General features: G+C 49.5%; 1 protein-coding gene across 2 annotated transcripts in view; it reads right to left on the bottom strand.

The window, feature by feature from the left end:
- Positions 1 to 236: 236 nt before the first annotated feature.
- Positions 237 to 21,194, bottom strand: part of CGNL1 (cingulin like 1) — a 95,275-nt gene continuing 74,317 nt past the window's right edge. For both annotated transcript variants that reach the window (XM_028100325.2, XM_028100326.2), the window contains exons 12-18: positions 18,124 to 18,285; positions 15,136 to 15,225; positions 3,749 to 3,832; positions 2,928 to 3,052; positions 1,891 to 1,999; positions 1,423 to 1,586; positions 237 to 369 (exon numbers count right to left, since the gene is read on the bottom strand). In XM_028100325.2, the coding sequence (XP_027956126.2) occupies positions 237 to 369; positions 1,423 to 1,586; positions 1,891 to 1,999; positions 2,928 to 3,052; positions 3,749 to 3,832; positions 15,136 to 15,225; positions 18,124 to 18,285 (867 nt within the window). The remainder of the gene's footprint in view (positions 370 to 1,422; positions 1,587 to 1,890; positions 2,000 to 2,927; positions 3,053 to 3,748; positions 3,833 to 15,135; positions 15,226 to 18,123; positions 18,286 to 21,194) is intronic.

Here is a 21,194-nt window from a genome sequence, read left to right as displayed (position 1 = left end):
CGCAGGCGCCAACATTTAAACTGCTACCTGTCTGAGCGAGGAGAGGTGCGCTACCAACTCAGAGACGCCGGGAGGAATGCAACGTGGAGGAGTCGGCCTGTTCTGTGAGGAGGAGGCGCACGGGTCTTGGGTCTTGGCTCCGCATAGACGCTGCCTCTCCTGCTCTCCGCTGTGGGTGGCTGGCTGCTGGGCCCTGCGAGGCATGATGGGCCGTCACTGCAGCCCCGGAAGGGGCCTCACATCTGGCTGGTGGCAGCGCTGTCCTTGGGGAAGATGTGGCTCAGCGGCACCTCGTGGAGGCTCCCCCCATCCGTACTGAGGTCATCATCATCTGTGTCGTCCAGCACCTTGCTTGGCAGCTTCTTAAGTCTGCCGAAACAACAGGGGGCATGTGTCCTGGCCCTGGGCTGCTGTTTGTCTCTGATCGGGGGATGAAGGAAGGGTCTGGGGTTCCCATCTCTCCACCCTCTGGCTGCCACAGAAGCACGTGAACCGGTCTGCACCTGACAGTTCCTTCAGCAAAAGGGAGCAAACTGCCTGCAGGCGGCCGGTGTTGCCGGGGAGGGCTGGACGGGGTTTGGGACAAGTTCAGCAGTGCTGATTTTTCCTTTTGCCTCAAGCTACGATACGTCTCATCAGGGTGCTGTTATTGATCCCATCTTAATTAAAAATTTTGATATCTTGTTTACCATGGGTTGTTTGCATTCACTTTATATAATAGTGCGTGAATTATCTATCTTGATTACTAAGATTTTTGGTGCTCCCTAAAATGGTGCACCCTAATGCCAGCCCTGGGGCCAGGCTCTTAATAGACAGGCCCTATTTATAGGATTCTCAACGGGCTGGGGTCTTCTGTCCATTTACAAGAGAACCACCTGTGCTACCTGCATAGCCTCTGAGAAAGGCTCAGCTCTATGGATGAGCATGAACTTAATCTCACCCTGTACCCAAGTGACCCTGGGGCAGGGAAAGTGTGCCCCATCCCAGGCCCCTTCTACTCACGGCAGGGGGGCTTTAGAGGCAGCTCTCTCCTGAGACCAGGCCCAAGAGAGTCTAGTCTTCATGGGGATATGAAGCCAAACCTTATCTTATTTCTCCCTAAAAGCAGGACTCCTAAGGGCTGGTCTAGGGGCTGCCCCCTCCAGGGTGGTATGAGCTAGGTCTCCTGCTCTGAGCCTCAGTTTCCCCTTATGGACAAGAGGGATGAAATCTGTCTGGCTGACAGCAGGGGATTGGTATAGGGATGACACATGTCGGGTGGCCGAAGTGGATGTGGCCACTCTCAACTCTAGGATGGGATAACCCCGAGAGGCGACAAGGAACTGGCGTCAGACACCAGCAGTGAGCATGCCCTGACAGTGTCGAGCTCTCCTCAAATGTTAGGGGGATCACGGTGCCCGTGGGGCCGCCACACTCGCCCACCTTAGGTCCTTCTTCATGGCATTGAGCTGTCCCTGCAGCTGCTCGTTCACATCCATCTGCTCCTCCAGCTCCCTCTGCAGCTTCTTTTTAGAACTTTCTAGTCTGTCGATCTCCTCCTCGGCCTCCTCCACTTGTCGCTTCATGGCTTTCAAGCGCAAGCTCAGCTGCATTGGGAGAGAAGGCAGGTTGAGCGCCAGCTGGTCACCCAGCCCAGCGGGGATGGAGAAAAGTCCAGCACAGAGAGGCCTGCAGTCCAGCCGCCGTCTCCCCAGGCGACCAAGAAGTGGCAAAGGGAGCAACTGGTCTCAGCTTCAGGGCTGAGGGTTGCTGAACCTCCTGCTAAAGGAGGCTAGAAAGGCCCCATTGGTCTACAATGTACCTGGGGAGAGGGGAAGACAGGACTCAGTCTCTACAACTCTATCACCCGCCCGCCTGGGGCGGAAAAATCTGAGAATAAGGGTCCCTCACCTGGTCCTTCTGATCAGTCAGTGACAGGTGCTCATCATCCACCTGCATCACCAGCTCCTTCACCTTCCGCTCCAGCCGGCGGTTGCTGAGCTGGAGGCTGGCCCGGTCCCTAGAGGGGCAGGGGGAACAGAACCAAGGACCCTCTCATCCAGCCCCACAGGAGGCCCTGGCCAGGCTGTGGAGGCAAGGAAGCTCCTGCCAAGCGGCCTGGTCAACTCGTGACTTAGGGTTGGAGACACACAGCGGTCAGTCCGGGAGGAAACGGGGGCTCCATGAAGGGGAGCGACTTGCCCGAGGCCACAGAGCCAGTGACAGGCAGAGTTGGGACTGGAGCTGCCCTGCGTTCTTCCAGTCCCAAGCTTTACTTTGTAAGGCAGAGGGTCCCCGACTGCCCGAGTATGAGTGGCATGGGTCTACTCCAGGCTGCTCTAGCCCAGCCCCAAAGTCCTACTAGGAATGGATAATGTACAGTGCTATATGCACACATACCTCACCCCTGAGGGGCCAGGAGTAAGAACAGAGGCCAGTCAGGCTCAACCGGGTGCTGGCTGGCCCTCGGGCTATGATCTCGGAGCCAGTTGCAGAGAATCTGCTAGAGAGGAGGGGGGCCCTCTGATCCCAAGTGTCTTCCACCCACTTGTGGGGGTCCTGCCCATTTCTGAGCCAGCACTGGGCCTCTCTGCTCCAACACTTCTGGCCCCTGGGGCAGAGTGGACCCCCTGCCTCTAATCCAGCTTAGACTCAGTAGCTGATGAGGCAGCCTGTCATACGAGGAGTGGAAAGGAGCAGCCAGCACAGCGTGGAAGCTGTGGGCTCAGGTGTGGGATGCCTGCGCTATAGTCCGCTGGCCAATATTCAGCCCGGCTACCTTCCCCAGTACTTACTGGCACCGGTCTTGCTTTTCTCACCTATTGCACTTGCTCCACCTTCCTCACGGGAAGGCTCATAAGGACAGGAAGGGGCACAAATGGGAACATGCTCTGCAGTGTGGACGCCACTACTCACAGGGCCTTTGCACCTCGGCTGGCCAGGCTCACCTCTCCTCGCTCTCCAGACGGTCCTCCAGCTCAGCGATCCTGGCCTCCATCTGCACCACCAGCCCCTCTTTGCTGGACCTGTAGGAGCCTTCCAGGTGGATAATCCGGCTCTTTAAGTCCTTGTTCTAGAATCAGACAGGGATGCTGTGAGGGGTTGTGCGTCTGCTGTGCTCTCTGTGCAGGGTGGAGCCAGCACGTGGTCAGCAACTGCGATGAGCCCACCCTCCACACAGGATGCATGGCCCCGGGGGACCGGGGGAAGCGGGCATGTCTCTAGGGAAAGGCCTTGCACTCCACTCCTGGCACGCTGAGAAGAGATTCTACCACATTCCCTCCTGAGCCCAAGCGAAATCTTTGGCCATCATAGGACTCCTGGATGTCAGGCAAACAGGCGTGGCCTTGTTTTTGTATAAAACTATTGGCGGGGGGGGCGGGTAGGGATGGCAGGAGAAACAGTCTCCTTTGCCAAGATCATATAGGATATTCAGTGAAGAATTTACATGAATAGCATGTAAAAGAAACGATTCCAAAACAAAACAAAACAAAAAGAAACGATTCCAATAAGCTCTGCTGGCAACTCGTGGCTCTTTTTCATTCCCTTTATGTCAGAATTTAGCCCTCTTAGGATCTAGAAGACGCCACCCACAATTCCTCCTCCCCTAGCTGTTCAACCTCCAAGCAGATTTAATATTATTGGGAAAACCTCTCCGGAAAAGGCCTTCAGAACACCTCCACCTCTCAGGTGAGTCAGGCCCCAGAGTTCTTGGGGTGTCATGCACAGGAGCCCCCGCTGAGGGGGTCTAATCCAAGACCAGCCTCACCTGCCTCTCCAGAGAAATCTTGTCACACTCCAAGTCCTGCTTGACAGCTCTCTCCTGCAGGAGCTCACTCCTCATCTGCTCCATCTGCACCCAGGAGAACAAAGCCCAGCAGTTAGAGGTGCTGTCTCTGTATCCTTCGTGAGGATATGGTCCCTGGGTACTGAATTCCAACCACCAAGCCAGCTTCTCTTCATCATGCCATCTCCTCTTGGAGATGGTTTCGTGATGATTGCAAAGACAACAATACCAACGACGGTAACGGTCATAGCACACCCCGCTCTTATGGGCTGAATGGTCGGCCCCCTAAAGAGATACACTGAAGTCCTACCTCCTGGCACCTAAGATATGACCTTATTTGGAAATAGGGTTTTTACAGAGGTAACCAAGCTCAAATAAGGTCATAAAGGTAGGCCCTAATCCAATATGACTGGTGGCCTTATAAAAAGGGGAAATTCGGACTCAGGGACAGACATGCAGCCAGAAGAGACAGCCACGTGAAGAGAAAAACAGAGGCAATGCCACGTGAGGACGGAGGACCGGAGGGAGGCACCTATGGTCAGGGAATGCCGAAGAGCCAGAAAGCTGCCGGAAGCCCGGAAGAAGCAACAGAGAATTCTCCTACAGGTCCAAAGAGAGCAAGGCTCTGCTGACACTTTGATTTCAGACTTTGGGGCTCCGGAGTTGCGAGATAATAAATTTCTGTCCTAGGCCACCCCATTTATGGCAGCTCCAGAAAACGGAATCACCTGCTTAGCACTACACAAGCACTATTACTGTCCCCACAGCCCCAGGAAGTAGGTAATCCTATCTCTGCAGAGGGCACTGGGGCGTAGAGAAGCTCCTCAACTTGCATAGTGCCCAACCATCCCGGCCAGCTCGCCCAACTCGGAGGATGTTCTTGGGGCACAGGACTTCTGATGCTAAAACTGAGCATCCGAGCATCATTCGTCCGGGGATGAATCAGTGATCCAACTTGCCTGAGATCTACACAACTAGTAAGAGGGAGAGCGAGCACTCATCTGAGTTCCTGACTGCTGCAGGGTTAAGTTCAAACTTCGGGAAAGGCGTCTACACTTAGCATATCTCAGACGCTGCTAGATTTCTCCCTTCGTGTAACAAAAACAAAAGTCAGCAAGAATACTGGGCAGCTCTTGGTGACCTGGCAAAGGCTAAACATTACTGAGGATTTCGTCTATGTTAATAGGAAATGAGCCTAGTGGAGCAGTACCCAGAAAGAAATCCCGTGGCCTGCCTCTGTTCCCCAATCCCCAGAGGGCTTTCAGCAGCAGTGACACGAACCCCAGACCCTGTTCCCACGACTGTCCAGCAGAGGGCAGCCTGAAGAAGCCGGGAGAACTGACGGCGTGAACCAGTAAAATAAAACCACCCCTTCCTTCATAAGGTTCAGCCTGGGTAAGAGGTGCACCAACAAGTCCCTGGATGCCCCGGGTACACCTGTAACAGTCTCACCGGCCTGGTCTCCACTTGCATTTTCACCACCTGCACAAGCACCTCAGTAAAGGAAAAGCCTACCCCTCCCCCACCCTCTGCCTAGAGAGCAAGACCTTGGGGGCTGAGCGAGGAATAATAAGAGGAAACGCTGGGACAGGCTTGCATCTGCTCCCATCTCCCACTGTCCTTGCCACAGTGCATGCAGGGAATGACAAGCAGCATGGTGTGGGTGGCCCAGAGTGGGTGACAGGGAGGGCTGAGGAATGAAGCTGGTGATGGGCAGGACCTGGACCTGGAGGAGGCTGGGACTCTGCCCACAGGTGAGGTAGTACCTGTGTGGTCAAAACAAAAAAATGTTCACATCTTTGCATTTCTGGCCAGTAGGCTTCTAAGTCAAGGGAATTCAGAATTCTACAGCAGGGGGATACTGATGCCCAGGGCAGTGATACATGTGACTAGAGAGAGCAGAACTAGAACCCAGGCCAAGCCTACTCACAGCCCACTACTCCGCCTGCCCTGGCTCTCTGGACCATCTTGGTGCAAAGGCCTCACACGGATCTAGGGTTCAAATACAGCGGTCATGTAAAAACCAAGACCTGGGAAGAAGGCAATCTCCTTAGGGCACCGTTGTGCACTGCAGGGAAAAAAATGTCAGCAATGCTAAGGGTCAGCCGGCAGAGCACGGAGAATTCCGTCCATGGCCCAGCTCCCACCCTGCCTGGCCCTAGAGCCCTCGAGAATCACCTGTTACAAAGGTGCTGGAATATTCCTGTAACTGCCACATGAGCACAAAGTCCACAGCTAACGAATGCGGGCTCACAGCCCCACTCCGAGCACGGCCTCCAAACTGGCCGACGCAGCACACGGAGCATGGAGGACGTCAGCACGGCTGGGCCACGGGACTGCCATGTGCCTCCCGGGGGAGAGTGTTCTGTTCACCGGAACACGGTTAAACTGTCACTGTGATGGGAAGTCAGTCCACAGCTGAGCAGTGGAGGCCCGGCTTCTCCTCTGGCTCTGAGTTCACTTGTGTGTGACCTCAGCCACCTCACCTCTGGGATGCAGACTCGTTTCTAACACAAGGCACTTGAACGAGACAGCCTGTGAAGGCCCTTCGAGGTGGCCGGTCACACAGTGAAAGCACATTCTGGTGGGTGCGGTGTGGCTCTCCCCGCGAGGAAGCCAGAGGACCCTGCCCCCATCCTCCGGCCGGAGTAGCGGTCCCATCTCTCCAGACACTGAGGAGTGTCCCCAGAAAGGACGTGCATGTACTTGCATGCTGGGGGACAGCTGGTCTTGGAATGATGGGACGGGTGACAGGTTGGGTTCGCTCCTCCAACGTTAGCACAGCCCTAGGACACTGACAAAGACCAACACAGGACCTGCCCTAACTGTAGCCTCGTGGGGGACAAACGAGTAAGTCCCGTATGTGTGGCACATGGCAGTGGTCACAGCCCAAGCACAGAAGGCCAGAGAAAGGGCCCCTCAGCTGTGACCCACCTGAGAGGCCAGGCTCAGGCAGGGTAGAGAAAGGGGCAGGAGAGGGAACACAGCTTCCCAGACCAGGGCCACCGGTGAGTCAGAGCGGGAGGTAAGCAAGAAGACTGGGTGCTCGAGAAACGGAAAGCACTGGACTAGACGCGCAGGGGCGGGGAACAGGCAGGTTAAGAGAGAGGGGACAGGGAGCAGTCCCATGGGGCCTGTTACTACATGGTGACCAGGGAGCTTGGATTGCACTTGCTAAAGGAAATCTTAAGCATTTTTACAGTGCTGTTCCTTTAGTCCTCCATTCCCCCACCCCCCCGGAGGAGGTAGGTCCGGTACCCGCCCCATCTACCCCTAGAGTCCCGGAGAGACTGCAGACAGGTGCAGAGACTGGGTGGCACCAGCTGAAGCCACGGCCTGATGAGCTCCTCGAGGAGAACTGTAGGAAGGATGAGGAGGCCCCAGAGCTGTGCCCTGGGGAGCACTCCCCCTAGGGGAGACCGGGACGAAACCAGGATACTGCCCCGTCCCATAAGCCAAGAAGGGTGAGGACTGAGGAAGGTCAGGCAGAAGGAAGCCTGGGAAAAAACACCTGAGCGGGACAAGAAGTCGGCTCTGGAAGGCTCGGCAGAGAGGGGAACCCAAGTGCAGAAACTGGGAAGGTGCCGGGCACGATGAGGTGGGAACACGCCTTTCCTCGAACCCCAGCGGTGACGAGATGACAGCTACAACTGGAGGGCTGGGGGTGTGAGGGCCCCAAAGAGGGCTGTACTAGAGGCGCCCCGCACCTATTAGCAGGCGAGGGTGAGAATCACGGAGAAGGGAAAAGTGACAGCCGCTGGACAGGAAAGAGAAGGGAGCTGAACAGGGAGACGGACTGTGTATGGGGAGGGACAGGGTGCAGGCCCGGGGCCGGGGAAGCATGCAGTGGGAGGGAATGTTCTCTGAGCCTCTGAGAGAGAGCATAATGCAGGACTGAAGGGGGGCAGGCTCCTGCAGCTCAGAGGCATGGGAGGGAGGGAAAGGAGGGAAGGGAAGGGAAATTATTTTTCCAAAAGTGGGGGCTAAGGAAGAACTGTGGGCTTGTAGAGAGAGAAAGAAATTTAGAAATTTAGTTGCTGTGAGGCATTAGGCTGAAAAATACCAAAAGACAATAAAAGGCCAGCAGAGCGGAGACAAGGGTGTGGTTGTAGGGCGTCTGCCTTTAGGGGGTCAGGTGGTGTTCCTGCAGCTCTGCCCCAGGCCTGAGGACCAAGGAGGGAAAACATAAGAATCCAAAGCCCCTGGTGACATGCCCAGGGCGACTGTGAGTGTCCTGGGCACATCTGGGCCCATCAATCCTCCTGCCACTCTCTGAAGCAGATGTTATCACCCCATTTTCCAGGTGGGAGCTTCAGGAGTGTTGGAAGCAGCTTTAGATTCTATTCTAGCCCAGGCTTTCTGGCTGAAAATCATTTACTCCTTTTCTCCCTCTCGGCAAACGTGGAAGACCCAGGTCTCTCAGTGAAGTGCAAATCGTAAAAGGCGAGAGCGTTCGGGTGGGGACTTCCACAGTGGAGCGAGGCAGACAAGCTGCAGGGAGGGGCTCCAGCACCACCAAGGGGCCATGCAGCACTGGGCCCAGACGGGAGTTCAGGAAAATCCCTGTGACTCCAAGCAGCAACCAGTGGCCAAGTCTAGCTCCCTCAGTGCCACTGACTGGAAAATCCGGGTCCTGCCAGGACACGGGCCTCCCAGTGCACAGGAGGGCTCAGGGGGGAGCATCCCAGAGGTCTCCTCAGGTTCAAGACCTCCCTGGAGGGGCGCCTGGGTGGCTCAGTCAGTTAAGCGGCAGCCTTCGGCTCAGGTCATGATCCCGGAGTCCTGGGATCGAGCCCCATGTTGGGCTCCCTGCTCAGCAGAGAGTCTGCTTCTCCCTCTGCCTGCCGCTCCCCCTGCTTGTGCTCTCTCTCTCTCTCTCTCTCTCTCTGACAAATAAGTAAATAAAATCTTAAAAAAAAAATCTCATTGCTAAAAAAAAGAACTCCTTGGAGAGCCCCAGGCAAATGGTGATGCTCCAAAAAAAAAAAAAAAAAAAAATCCCAAAAAACAAAAGTCATTATTTATACTCCCCTACATCCCTTCAAAAGATGGCTATTAAAATGGAAGTGCAAAATAAATCAGAGTGAAGAACAGGAAGGAACAAATGTGCAACCATAAAACTTAACAGTTACTGTGACAGGGCTGTCCACTTTTTCTTACTCTTTCGCAAACCAGGCCTTTAGCAGGCATGCGAGGCTTCCTTCAATTCTTCAAAAAGGACAACCTGACAGAAAATTCCAAAATAAGTCCACTACATGGAGCCTTATACAAGGAATACATTGTGAAGTGACGGACAATGCTCCCAAGGCTGGTTTTTACCATAAACCAGACGTGCTTTAGCTCTGTCAACACAGTGATCCCTAGGACTGGAGCAGTGACTTGAGCCCACACTGGGAGAAGAGAGGAGAAGGGAGGGGAGTGGAGGGGAGGGGGGGAGGAGGGGCGGGGAGGGGAGGGGAGGGGCAGAGAGAGAAGGGAAGAGAGGAGAGCCTCTGGCTTGGCCAGCTTCCTCCTGCGGACCAGAGAAGTAAATAAATCTGTGGCTGGGAAAACATTTCTTTTATATAAGCTTAGTGCGTTACATGTTGTTTACCCTTCAACTATACTAAATAAACCAAACAAAAACTTTTCCAGTCAAACTAAAAACAGAACAGGAGCTGAAGGCAACAGTTTATCAGAGCTGGATTGAAGGAATGCTAAACCCTGAGCATCTTGATCGGAAAGAACAGTATCAGATTCCAGTGGGTTTTATGTCAGAGGCACCCATGACCTGAGCCAGCTCTCAGGATGAGAGGCAGCAGCCTTCTGGGTTAATGAGAAGCCAGAGATATCTATGATCGCTAATAACAATACTTTGCCCCATCACCTGTGTTTACCATTGGGCTGTAGAGGGCCTTGGGACCTACACTCCTGGCTGGTATTAAAAACACCAGGAAGATCCTCAATCATAAGAGAGGAAAACCATTATTAACCAACTATACACACTGGGTTTTAAGCCGCCCATACAGTCGGAGCCAGGTCTGAGACTAAGGAGCATTTCAATTGAAAGAAAAGCAGCCCCATAATTGATCATTCAGTCACTGACTGCAAAGGAGCCTTACTTCCCAATACCATATCCTACTGGATGCAACACCCTGGTGCAGACTGAGGAGCAGGTGTGAGCCAACCACCTGGGAGCAGTTCCAAAAAGAAATGCAGAGGTCTGCAACTTCATCCACTGGGATTTATTCTGTTGTTGCCAAGGCAACAGGGAAGCCTTACTCAGCCCCTGGAAGGATCATAAAGCCACCCAAAGCTCTGGAGTTGGTAATTTTTCCTCTTGTTCTGCCTACATTAGAAGAATCATCTTTCCAGTGAACTGGGTCATTGTAGCTTCCATGGCCAAGAAAACGCCTCTCCACTGAGGCCCAGCCCAAGTGTTGACTGTTTGTCCTCAACCACCAGGAACAGCACAGCAGCGCCCAGTGACCTAGAACATCAGCCTGGATGACAAGTTTAAAACACACCAATGCTGGGCCTACTCTTTTACTATGTAAATCCTGGACTCACTGGACAGTCAAGAGAAGATCATAAATCTTCATCCATATTAAGAGACACCATGGCCTTATTTTTAACTTGTGAAGAGAGGCCCCAAATGTACCTGGGGAGGTCTTTACCAGTCTTAAGTCTGATGCTGGAATGATGGGAACAGGCGGGAGGCAGTAGGCTCTGGAGTCAAATCCCGGCTTGGCCTCCAAGCTTCATGACCCTAGGTGGTCACTTACAAGCCGAAAACAATGACACAAAGCATGCACAGCAGGGCACAAGGAGCCCAGCACTTAGCAAATCCTCCGTAAAGATAGCAATTGTAAATGGAGACACGGTTTTGGAGGAAGGAGAGAAAAAAGGATTTCTCTGTATTTAAGCAGACCAAAGCTGGTGAAATACCCACTATTTAAATCAATTTGCCTTCACCTTACAAGTCAGAACCCTTCCTGAATCAGGTGCAACCATACTTGGGTGAGAAAACAAATACTCCTCACCTCTGTTTTACAGAGTAGATAAGACATGACTTTATCAAGTCTAAATTCATCCCTTTTCCTTCATGTTAGCCAGATTTGGAAACAAAATTCAAGCATCCAAAAAGTTTGGGGAAAAAAAAATTTGTTAGGATTTCTGAACCCATCAGTCTGAAAAATTACATCCTGAGCATGTACGGAAAAGAACGGCTGGGAACTCACAAATAATGCGCCCAGCATTTACTGAGTGTCAAATGTATGTATAAGAAAGGGGGGGGGGGACATACAAAGGATAGGATGTTTGATCTCATAACTGCCTTTTCTATTCTCTGTCCCCGGGAACAGCCCAGTTGAGCTTCCTTCTGGTCTCCCCTTCTGCTGTCCTTACTCCCAACCCCCCCACATTAATCTTTTAAAATACCCTGTATGCTTCACTGTCTGCTCTACAACCTTCAGTGGTTCCCCACTGCCTTCAGGATAAGGTCCATTCAACACCCTCAACCTGCCTCTCTGAACTTATCTCCTACTATTCCCTTATGGAAACCAGAAACCTATCACAGTAGTCCATTCATTGTCCCCCAGACGCTGCAAATACCCTACTTCCCAATCCTAATTCACACTCCATTCTGTCTAGGATTCCCTTCCCACTCCTTAGTTTGTCTAAATCTTACCCTTTCTTCAAAACTAGCTCCAGGTTCACCTTCCTCAAAGAACTCCCACCGTCACCCCTTGCTATGATAGCCTTTCCTTCGCGAGCTGCCTGAATCCTGCACTTGGCATTTAGTATCTGTTGCTTTTTCTTATTAATTATCCATTTTGGGGGGCATCCTCCATCTCTTCAAACACAGCACTCAAGGACAGGGGCCACTTTTGATCATCTCTACAGCCTCACCACAATGCTATCTATGCACACAGCAGGTATCCAGCATACCTTATGAGCACCGAGCACTGGTAGAACTCTGTTTGGGGAGTCAGGAGATTTGAGGCCAGCTCTGCAACTGACCACCTGTGTGAGCTGGCCAGATCGGGGGGTGGGGGGGCGGGGGGGCAATGGGGCTGGGCCTCAGATCTCTTGTGCACTGCACCAGAAGTCTGGGGAGAGGAACTTGGAGGTCCTTGCCAGATCTAAGAGTCTGTGAAAGGGGCTGGCCATTTGCTCATATTGCTGGAAAACCTTTTTTTTTTTTAATCCCCCTAGCTTTTCTACCTAAGCCCTGCCGCTAAGACTAGGGGAAAAAATGAGAGATGTTTGGGGAAAGCAAAATTCAGAAGGGGAGCTTATAAGAATGCAGAGTTTAAGTAAGAGCTGTAACCTTTTTCCTTTTCAATTTAAGGAGAGCAAGATCCAAAAAGTCTAATTCCCCACGCCTTCCCTTTTCAGTGCCTGGAAGCAGTTTGCTGATGCTATAAATCGGGTTGGAGATATCAGACAGGCACCATTTCCTGTTCTTTAGGGGATGTCCCTGTTAAGGAGGCGTCACAGGTCAGTGTTTGCGGCGGGGAGAAGAGAAGGGTCTTAGGTTTGGAAGTTTCCCCTTTCTCTGATTCTGGCAGGAAGGCAGCAGGCTCATGGCCCTGCAAGTTAACCTAAGCGGACCAAAATTAGGGCCCAACTATCTATACCCAGGGCCCTTCCTTGGAACCTTTACTTTAAGAGGCAAAAAAGAAGTCTCAGATGGACCCCAGCATTGAATAAGAATTAAATGCTGTCCTGTGAGGCAGGTATTTGGTCAACCCAGTTCTCTATGCTACCCTTCCTCACACATCCAGAGACAGCAAAGGCCAGAAGAGAGGCCTTACCTCAGGAGTTTTGTTTTGTTGTTGTTTTAGCAATTCCTACAACAAGGTGAACATGACGCTCCATTCCTTTACCATGACAGGCACCAAGCTTTACCCCTCAACGCCCCACCTCAGGGAGGGAAGGGACAAGAAAGGAAATAGAAGGGGAAAACAGAACGAACAGGGCAAACAGGCTGGAGGCTGTGGAACCCTCCCTTCGAGCACAGACACAGGGAAGGATGGGGGTTCGAGGGACTCATGACACTTGGCTAGACGCAGCCTTGTCAGAGCGGCTCAATGTTGGAATTTGGAGAAGAGCTGCCCTTTCACGGACTATAATAATAGTCTGTGATAATGATGACACCTCTCCCCCGCCCCAACACTGACCTGTGACGCCTCCTTAACAGGAACATCCCCTAAAGAATGTGCTCAGAGAGGCTGGCACCTTCCTGGGACTCCATGGGGCTGGTGCAGGAGTCAGGCCCGGCACTCGCAAGCCCACGCTCTTTCCAGTAGATCAAGTCCGTTCCCTTAACCTCCTCCCTGGGCTTACTTTGTGTTCTTGGCTCAAAGTATCTTCAGCCGTGGCCACATCAAGGAGTGAATCACGTGCTCAGGTGAGAGGCAAAAGAAGGGGTCTGAGTGATCAGTTTTCTTCAGGTTGGGCCATCAGCTGAGCCAAGCAAGGCAACCGCTTTCTGGTTCAGTGTGTCTGTGTTTTGTTTTTGGTGTAAAACATGGGGCTTGGGAAGTCTGTTTTGCCTGCCTGGTTATTGACAGGGTGACAGACTTTGCCACTGTTCCTCCCTGCCTAAGCCACCAGCAGCATTAGCAAAACAAATTCATGGCCACTTCTGTTATCATGAATGCTTAGCAGATCCTGAAATGCCTCATGGCACTGTGGGGGCTAAGCCACACTGGCAGGAACGCATCACCAAGCAACTTTTTTTTTTTTAAAGATTTTATTTTATTTGACAGAGAGAGCACAAGCAGAGGGAGAGAGAGGGAGAAGCAGGCTCCCTGCTGAGCAAGGAGCCCGATGTGGGACTCGATCCCAGGACCCTGGGATCATGACCCGGGCCAAAGGCAGCCGCTTAACTGACTGAGCCACCCAGGCGTCCCCAAGCAACTTTTATACCAGGCTCTTGCCTAACAAAATGCTGACACTAGTAAGAACGTACAAGGGCTCAAGTGTCAAGGTTGGGTGATTCGTCTGGATTTGAGGTTTCCATAAAAGCCTTTCCCTAAGCTTCTGCAGCTCCGGTTGGCTGGGCTGCCCCCCCTTGAGCAGGACACTACTAGCACGGCTTTGGAACACGTAGACAGAACTGAACCTGAGGACGGAGGTTCAGATTGGAATTTCTCCACTCTCAGAAGCAAAACAGCACAACTGTCTTACTTGTTTGCAAAGAATTGGTCAACAAGGAAACAATGGAAAAGAAGCCAGTGATTTCCCTTCAACTTTGAAGAGGGGCTACCATTTTGGAATGGCATCGTCCCCAAGCATTAGAACCTCCAGTTCTTTGTTGTCTGGAGGTGGTGGAAAGGTGGGGCATGTGCCGAAGTCGAAGTGTGACCAGAGGAAAGAGCTTCTTTGGATAAAGAAGATTTTGCCCAAATTAACTTGCATTTCAGATTTTTAATTTTAATCCTTTATATAGATAAAACTTCCTCATTTGTACTCAGCCTCATCCAAGGCTTTTAGGTTTTGTCTGCACTGTTTAATTAAGAAAGTGCCCAAAACAAATCAAGAGGTGAAGAACTTTCTGAATGTCTATGTACGGTTTCTCTGGTACCATTTTCAGATTACTGAATATAGGTTCTTTTCAAAACTGTCACTACGTATTCTGAATATCGTCCCATAATGCTTCCCCATGTGATCTGTCAAATGGTTTGGGCAAGGCAACCAGTGAAGGGAACCACCGCTTCCCAGTGATAAGACTCCCTATCCCCAGGACAGAACTCAGCTGCTCTAAACTTTTTTTTTTTTAATTAAAAAATGGAAACAAAATTCAAAAACCCTCAGATTACATGGAGTGTCATTTAGAAAATTAGTTCTGTTATCTACAGTGTGAGGACAGCGAACACGGTCCCTGGCTGCCTCCCAGTGTTGCTGTACAGATCGAAGGTAAGTGGAATTCCTCACCTTTGAAAACTGCAAAAAGCATTCACTTGGAAGAGGTTGCTACTGTACTGTGAATGCTTCATAGGCGTCTGTATGGCTATTTAGCTTGTAAAGTTCTTAAAGGAAAAATCTGCATCATGTCCTCCACTTTCTATGGCAACTCAATTTCACACAATTGCTTGTTGGACTAATGATTCTTAGAGCCTCTGCCCTAAGCAGAGCAGTTTGCCTATTAAAGCTAATAGACTGTTACCCATAACCACTCTGGAAACTTCCACTTTGTGTGCTTTATGTTATATATTACACCTCCCTCTTCATGGCTTACTATGGTGAACACTACCCAGCCTTCCATCATTTCTATAAGGCAAGAACTTTCTTCCCTCCTCTAGCTGAATCCTTGGGTTTCACTTCTCACATTTCCTTCTCCATGAAGGACAATCCATTCATCATTCAACTACATACTGCACCTGTTCCCTGCTCCGAGTGATCCTCTCAGACAGCAAATCCGAGTTATTTCTTTCTTCTTCCAGTTCCATCTCCAGCTGAGACACCTTGTCCTAAGAAAGAAAGAAGACACAAACATAGCCCTATTAAACTCACACTGACCCAGGTACAGTGCAAAGATGGCCCGCCCTGGGGAATGCAAACCTCGAAGGCAGATCAGAGCTGAGTATCACTAGAGTTTGGGGAAAGGATGCATCTCCTTCTCATACTGCCCAAAAAACCGTGCTGTATTGCTTTCATAATGTAAGATGTAATTGTGCGTTTCAAAAATACATGAAAGGAGACAAAATATTACCCCGAGCCCTAACATAAGCGCTGTGGATATTTTAGCCTGTTTCCTTCATATCTTTTGTCCCCCTTATGAATCAGTAACTTTACAAAGATCTACCTAAGCCTAAGGTCCCCAAGTTACCTGTTAAAAGGCAATGTGGGAGCTCAGACATCATCCAAGACACATTTCTCTAAAAATTCCAAGCTCTGGACAACACTTTCCCTCCCTCCTGCTCAGAGTTTCCAAGAGCCTTGCAGGAGTAAAGGCTATGACTTACTATTGCCCCCACCTGCTTTTCTAGGACACCTCACACACTTCGTGCATTATGCAATCAGTCCCATATCTGCACCTGAATAACCCAGAGACAGCGGTGGCCCAGTCATTACAGAAGAATGGTCATTTCTGTCTTCCTTGCTGGCTCCTCATTTAACACCACTGAGTGCTAAGAGAAAAGCATGTCAAAGTAGCTGCATGTATGAAAAAAGAGGCTTCTAACACAAACCACCCTACCTAGAAATAGGGGCTTGTGAGGTCTATGCACATGTTTCTCCTGTCACTCGCCAATGTGTCATATGTCTGCATTAACTCAGTGCCATACTCGATAAAAAGCAATCGGCATCGTGAGTTTTGAAACACGAGTGTGCAGCATCTGCACGTAAACACTGTCTCTGCAATTGTCGAAGTGGGCTGGCTGACAAGCTCTGGACGCTTCTGTAAAGGTCAAAAATCAGAGTTACTCACGTGAATGAGTAAATGTCTGTGAATGCCTTCCCTGCTGGTGAATGAAATCTACAGGGAACCCAGAAAGCTCTCTCCCGTGAGCTGAGAGGCTCGAAGACCAACTTGGAACAGAGCACCGGGTTCTGCACCGACCCTCCTCTTTGCTCCCTGGTCCCTGACGCCTCCAAGGCCAGTTCTGTTCATGGCAGAAATCACCGAGGGTCCACAAGTGCTTCATTTACGCAAAACAGCCACCTGAGTTTCTGATCCTACAGAAAATGCCCATTGTTGAGAGAGCTCTTGAGTCCTGAGAACTAATTTGTTAAGTGCTAGTGAAGGAACCGGCAAGATATTTGTCACAGCAAGCTAGTCCTGCCAGCTACCTCTGAGGGGAGGAAGCGTTCCTCCAGCGAGCTGCTCTGGTAGGGTCTTGAGAGCTATTCATTTTGTCATCAGTGGAGAAATATCTAAAATAATGCCAGGGGGCAAGGGAAGCTCAGTCATATCACCGCTTCTAGACCTTGATTTGGTAAAAGGAAATGTTCTTTTTAGTCAGAATATTCTAGAAGAAGATGACAACCCAATGTTTAGCTAAAAGCACCTCCTCACAGGCCTCTCTTCCTGTCTAAAATCTGTACTATTCAAAACCCACCAAGAGCATTCAGGGGCCCAGGTCAGGGTTCTACACCAAAGGTTCTCACACCACTGCCCAACACAGCTTTAGCTTGCTTTGAACCAGACTGTTTGGGTCCTTGAAAAATCGCTTCCTAGTTAACTGGGTTGACCTTAGCTTGCCTTAAAATGACCCCTCTAATGAGATCAGAAGCAGAAACAATAGCAAAATACACAGCAATCCCACAAAAGGACAATAAGACTGTAACCAGGTTATTCTAGTGTCTAAAAGGGGCCCATCTAATAAAATCTTTAATAGTTGAAACATCACTCCCTAGATGGAAATTGCTACTAAGTCCCCTGGAGGTTTTAAAAGTTATTTTTATTTATTTGCAAAATTGAATCAGAAATTCCATTGACTTTAAATTCAAACCATCTCTCCCTGTCCTTGAGCACTGTCTTTTTACCAAAACCTTGACAATTTTAACTTCTCCCATAGGTCTGGGGCTGATTCTCTCCCTCACTAAATTCCACTGGGATGTGGGGTATGTGTGTGTTCGGGGGGGGGTGTTCTGGTTTGGGGCTGGTTTTGTTCTTGAGGATTATTCTTTTGTATAAGCTCAGATGGACTGATGTTAAGATTCCTCCTGTCCTGCTCAGGAGCTTGTACATGTTTCGATTCTATTACTTGATTCATATTTTTCTACGATGTTGTATTTTCATCCTGTGAACAGGTCACCCCCAGCTGGTGACCCCAGTGAGCACATTCTGACATACTGTCTTAGACTATGTATATATGGTGTATCCAAAAATGAACTGAGCCACAGTTTGCTGCTAGCTTTGGCGAAGCTGGATCATCTGACAGAAAAAAAAAAAGGGCCAGAATTAGGAGACAAGAACAGAGCATGCGGTGTGACAAATGAGAGCTGGGCGTCCCCAGGAGTTAGGTGGTTCGGGTCCAAGACACAGCTCAGCCCTCTAGATTTGCAGCCGTCTTGTCTCCTCTGTAGTTGGAAGCACCTCCCAAAGCAACCAACAAAAAATGCACTATGTGCCCTTACGTAAAATCACCTGGCCTCTTTGCGGCTCTGTTTTGCTTCCTCTTTAAGACAATGAGGGCACTGTGCTAAACTGTCTCCATCATTCCTTTTGGCTCTGAAAACTTATGAGTCTATGAACTTTCAGCTTCTTCCTCAAATCAAGAAATGACTTTACTAATGTCTGGCTGTTCCAGAGAATAAAAACCGAAGGCATCCCAAAGGCTTAAGTGTGCACAGAGAGGTCACTTCTCTTGTGTCCCATGCTTGCCCTGCACAGGCCCCGGCTCACACTCGCATAGCCTACAGACCTCCATCTGCTTGATGAGTCGGCTTCGGTCGTCTTTGAGGTGACTCTTGGCCTCCAGCTCGTACTCCAGGTCCTTCAGCGTCTGCTCCAGAAGTTGCCTTTTTGTGAGCGCTTCATCCTGAGCTCTCTGGTAGTCCCGTAACTCCTCCTCCATCAGGCGCATCTAGAAGGAGGAGCGGGTGGTTACCTGAGCTGCATCAGGAGAGCACCTGGACAGACAGTGCAGAGGCTGATCCCAAAGATGATTGGGGGATGCCCACATAGCACAGTCCAGAAGACCCTGAGCCAGTTCCAGCTCCCTGCGGGCCTCAGTTTCCTCTCCTATAAAAAGCACCAGCTTCCTAGCTACAGGTAGCAACCCACTGAGTTATAAATTCAATTTAGTAGATGTCAGCCAGCATTTTGAAATTTAATGTAACAAAATATCAGAGTAGAATACAAGCAGATATTGTTTTGTGAAACCTCTGTACTAGACACTCACACATTTGTATGGATGTACATATTACTGGGTTGCAATGAGAAACGTAGTTCTTACTATATAGGTCATGGCCAAAAACACTTGAAAGCCACCAAACTAGGTAAGTGCTTCCTACAGTGCGATTTATGACCCACCTGTACCAGCATCACCTCAGTGGGAGGGTCATAATGAGGGGAAAATAAAAACAAAATGAATGACCCCAAAACAACTCGCAAGCACAAAATCTAATAATATAAACATGCATATTAGGTGAAACCATCTGCTCTCTAGAAGAAAATCCTAAATCAGCTGTTGTCATCCACAGTGTTCTTTTCATCCACAAGGTGGCACTGAACTAACAGCTTTGAAGAAAGTGCAACAAAGAGATTGGTCCACAAGGGGTTGTCCCTGTTTTCTACTTCGCTGGAATCTCCCCGAGGGGACCAGCCACCTCAGCACCACTGTAGGTGCTCCTCATACACCTGTGTGGATTGATTCAGTGAAGACCAAGACTATCTGTTTTGTTCAAAACCTCCTTCCCTCTTGGAGCTGGTACCAGGTACTGGGTGAAGGCGCTGTCTTAGGAATAACTAACTACACCAGGGGTTTAGTTCCTTCAGAGAGTGTATGACAGTGAGTGGCAAACTCCATTAGAGAACAGCATCTTTTGGGGGTGATTTTCACAGAGAAGTTGGGGAAGCCTCAAAGATAGTCTGGTGGGGGGGGGGGGGGGGCGGTGCACCAGGTTAGGCTAGTTTCAGAAACCCAGTGGCAAAACTTTAGGAAATGGGTTCCTGGAAGCTGACAGGAACCCCTGGCCTTTCAATGAGAACAGCACAACCTTGAAGAAAAGACCTCTCCAGATAAAGACCCTCATCTGGTGTGGTGGTAACTGAGTCAAGGGCTCTGTCAAAAAGAATACTCAATGAAGCCATGCCCCACAGAACACGGATAGTGTCTGGGATCCCAAGCCCTGCTAGCTACACTAGTGCTCCCTTGAAGTAGTCAGAACTGCCCTTCGTTAAGTGGGATTCAGACAATAAACCGACAGTGAACTCCAAGTCTTCATTCTCTAGAGATAACCTTCATCAGAACTTCTCTAGCTCCACACCAAAGGCAAGACATGTCAAATGTCTATTTCTCTTAAAGCAAAGAAGGCAGTGCTTTGCCCCTGAGGATAGACCTCCTGCCCCTTTTATGTTAATAGACAAGCTTTATCTCAGCTCAACGAAAACACAGGGTTGGGGGCCGTGAACAGAGGTGAGCTTGAGTTCTTCAAGGATCCAGGGTGACCCTGGCTTGTCAATTCACTTTTGTTTTCAACAACTCCACTGACTTCCATAGCTGGATACAGGACAGTATCTGCCTGCAGTTTCCTTCCAGAATGATGAGGTGTCCATTTCTGCCATTCAGACGGAAACTGTGTCTCAGAGGGCTGCACCACTGAGAAAAATCTAGGAAGGGCCATCTTTTGTTTTCACCGTTAAGGGATCTTGTTTTGAATGACTGCTCTTTTATGAACAATACTGGTCTCCTTCTGGCCTTAACTAATCTCTCTGGATCTCAGTTTCCTCATCCAACTAGAGGATCTCTAAAGTTCCTTCCAATCTGAAGATTCTAGCAGAATGATAACCATCACACAAAAATCAACAGGAAGCACTTTGCAGGGGTCATCGTGACACTGTGATTTCTCTGAAATCAAAGCAGCGCACCATGTGTTTGTTGGTGCTCTGGCAAATATCCGAATCTCCCCTCCCATTTGCCGTAGAAATGCAAATGACTTTCTTTTAATGCCAGACAGAACTGTGATGTCACTATGCTAATTTCAGTTATTGGGGTCCTGCATCATATGACCCTGCAGCAGAGGGGACCTGTTATCAGGATCCTTTCAGAAATGTTCTAGAAGTCTATAGTAAATCTCCATTGTTCTTTCACACAGTTCCAGCACTGACTCATGGGCAATATTTCTTTGATCATCAAAGATATTAAAAGTTTGTTTTTTTTAAAGAAAAACTTGTTTTCCTGTGGAATCTTGACACTCTTGGCACTGCTTATGAAAAAAAGCAAGCCTTGGACTCTAAAAAAAAACCCTTAACATTGGTGTCCAGGATATACAAACCCTCAGCTCTCTAGCCTCACACGTTATCTCATTTCATAATTAAATCATCGTTATTTGGGTGTTTTTAAAGAGGTAAAAACAGATGCTCCGAAAATTGGGGTAAGTTGCTCAAGGTCATCCAGCTGGCAAGAGGCATAATGAGAAATCAGCATACTTGTGTTTTAGAACCTTCAGCTTTCCATTACAATAATCAAAAACATTCCTTTTATTTTTCTCAGCTCTTTACAAGTCAAGACTGAAGAGAGCTAACATTTGAGTTACTTTGCTCTACCTATTCCCAAATATAAAACTAAAAAATATGTTTTAATAATTTCAGTACTCATACATTCCTGAAGATTTCTTTTTGTCTCCATTATCATTGTTCTGGAGCTCATGTCCACCACACCTGCTCTCATAAAAGTCTATATTTTGTAAATGAATGTCAAAAAGCAATTGTTTACTATAATCTGTGTTCTAGGGTTAAATTAAAACACTAATACGCATGAATCACTAAGAC

Source organism: Eumetopias jubatus, unplaced genomic scaffold (genome assembly GCF_037043125.1).
Source record: "Eumetopias jubatus isolate StellerSeaLion01/CBP00866 unplaced genomic scaffold, mEumJub1_p1.0 scaffold_7, whole genome shotgun sequence".
Classification (NCBI taxonomy): Eukaryota; Metazoa; Chordata; class Mammalia; order Carnivora; family Otariidae; genus Eumetopias; species Eumetopias jubatus.
This window is presented reverse-complemented; position numbering and strand designations above follow the sequence as displayed.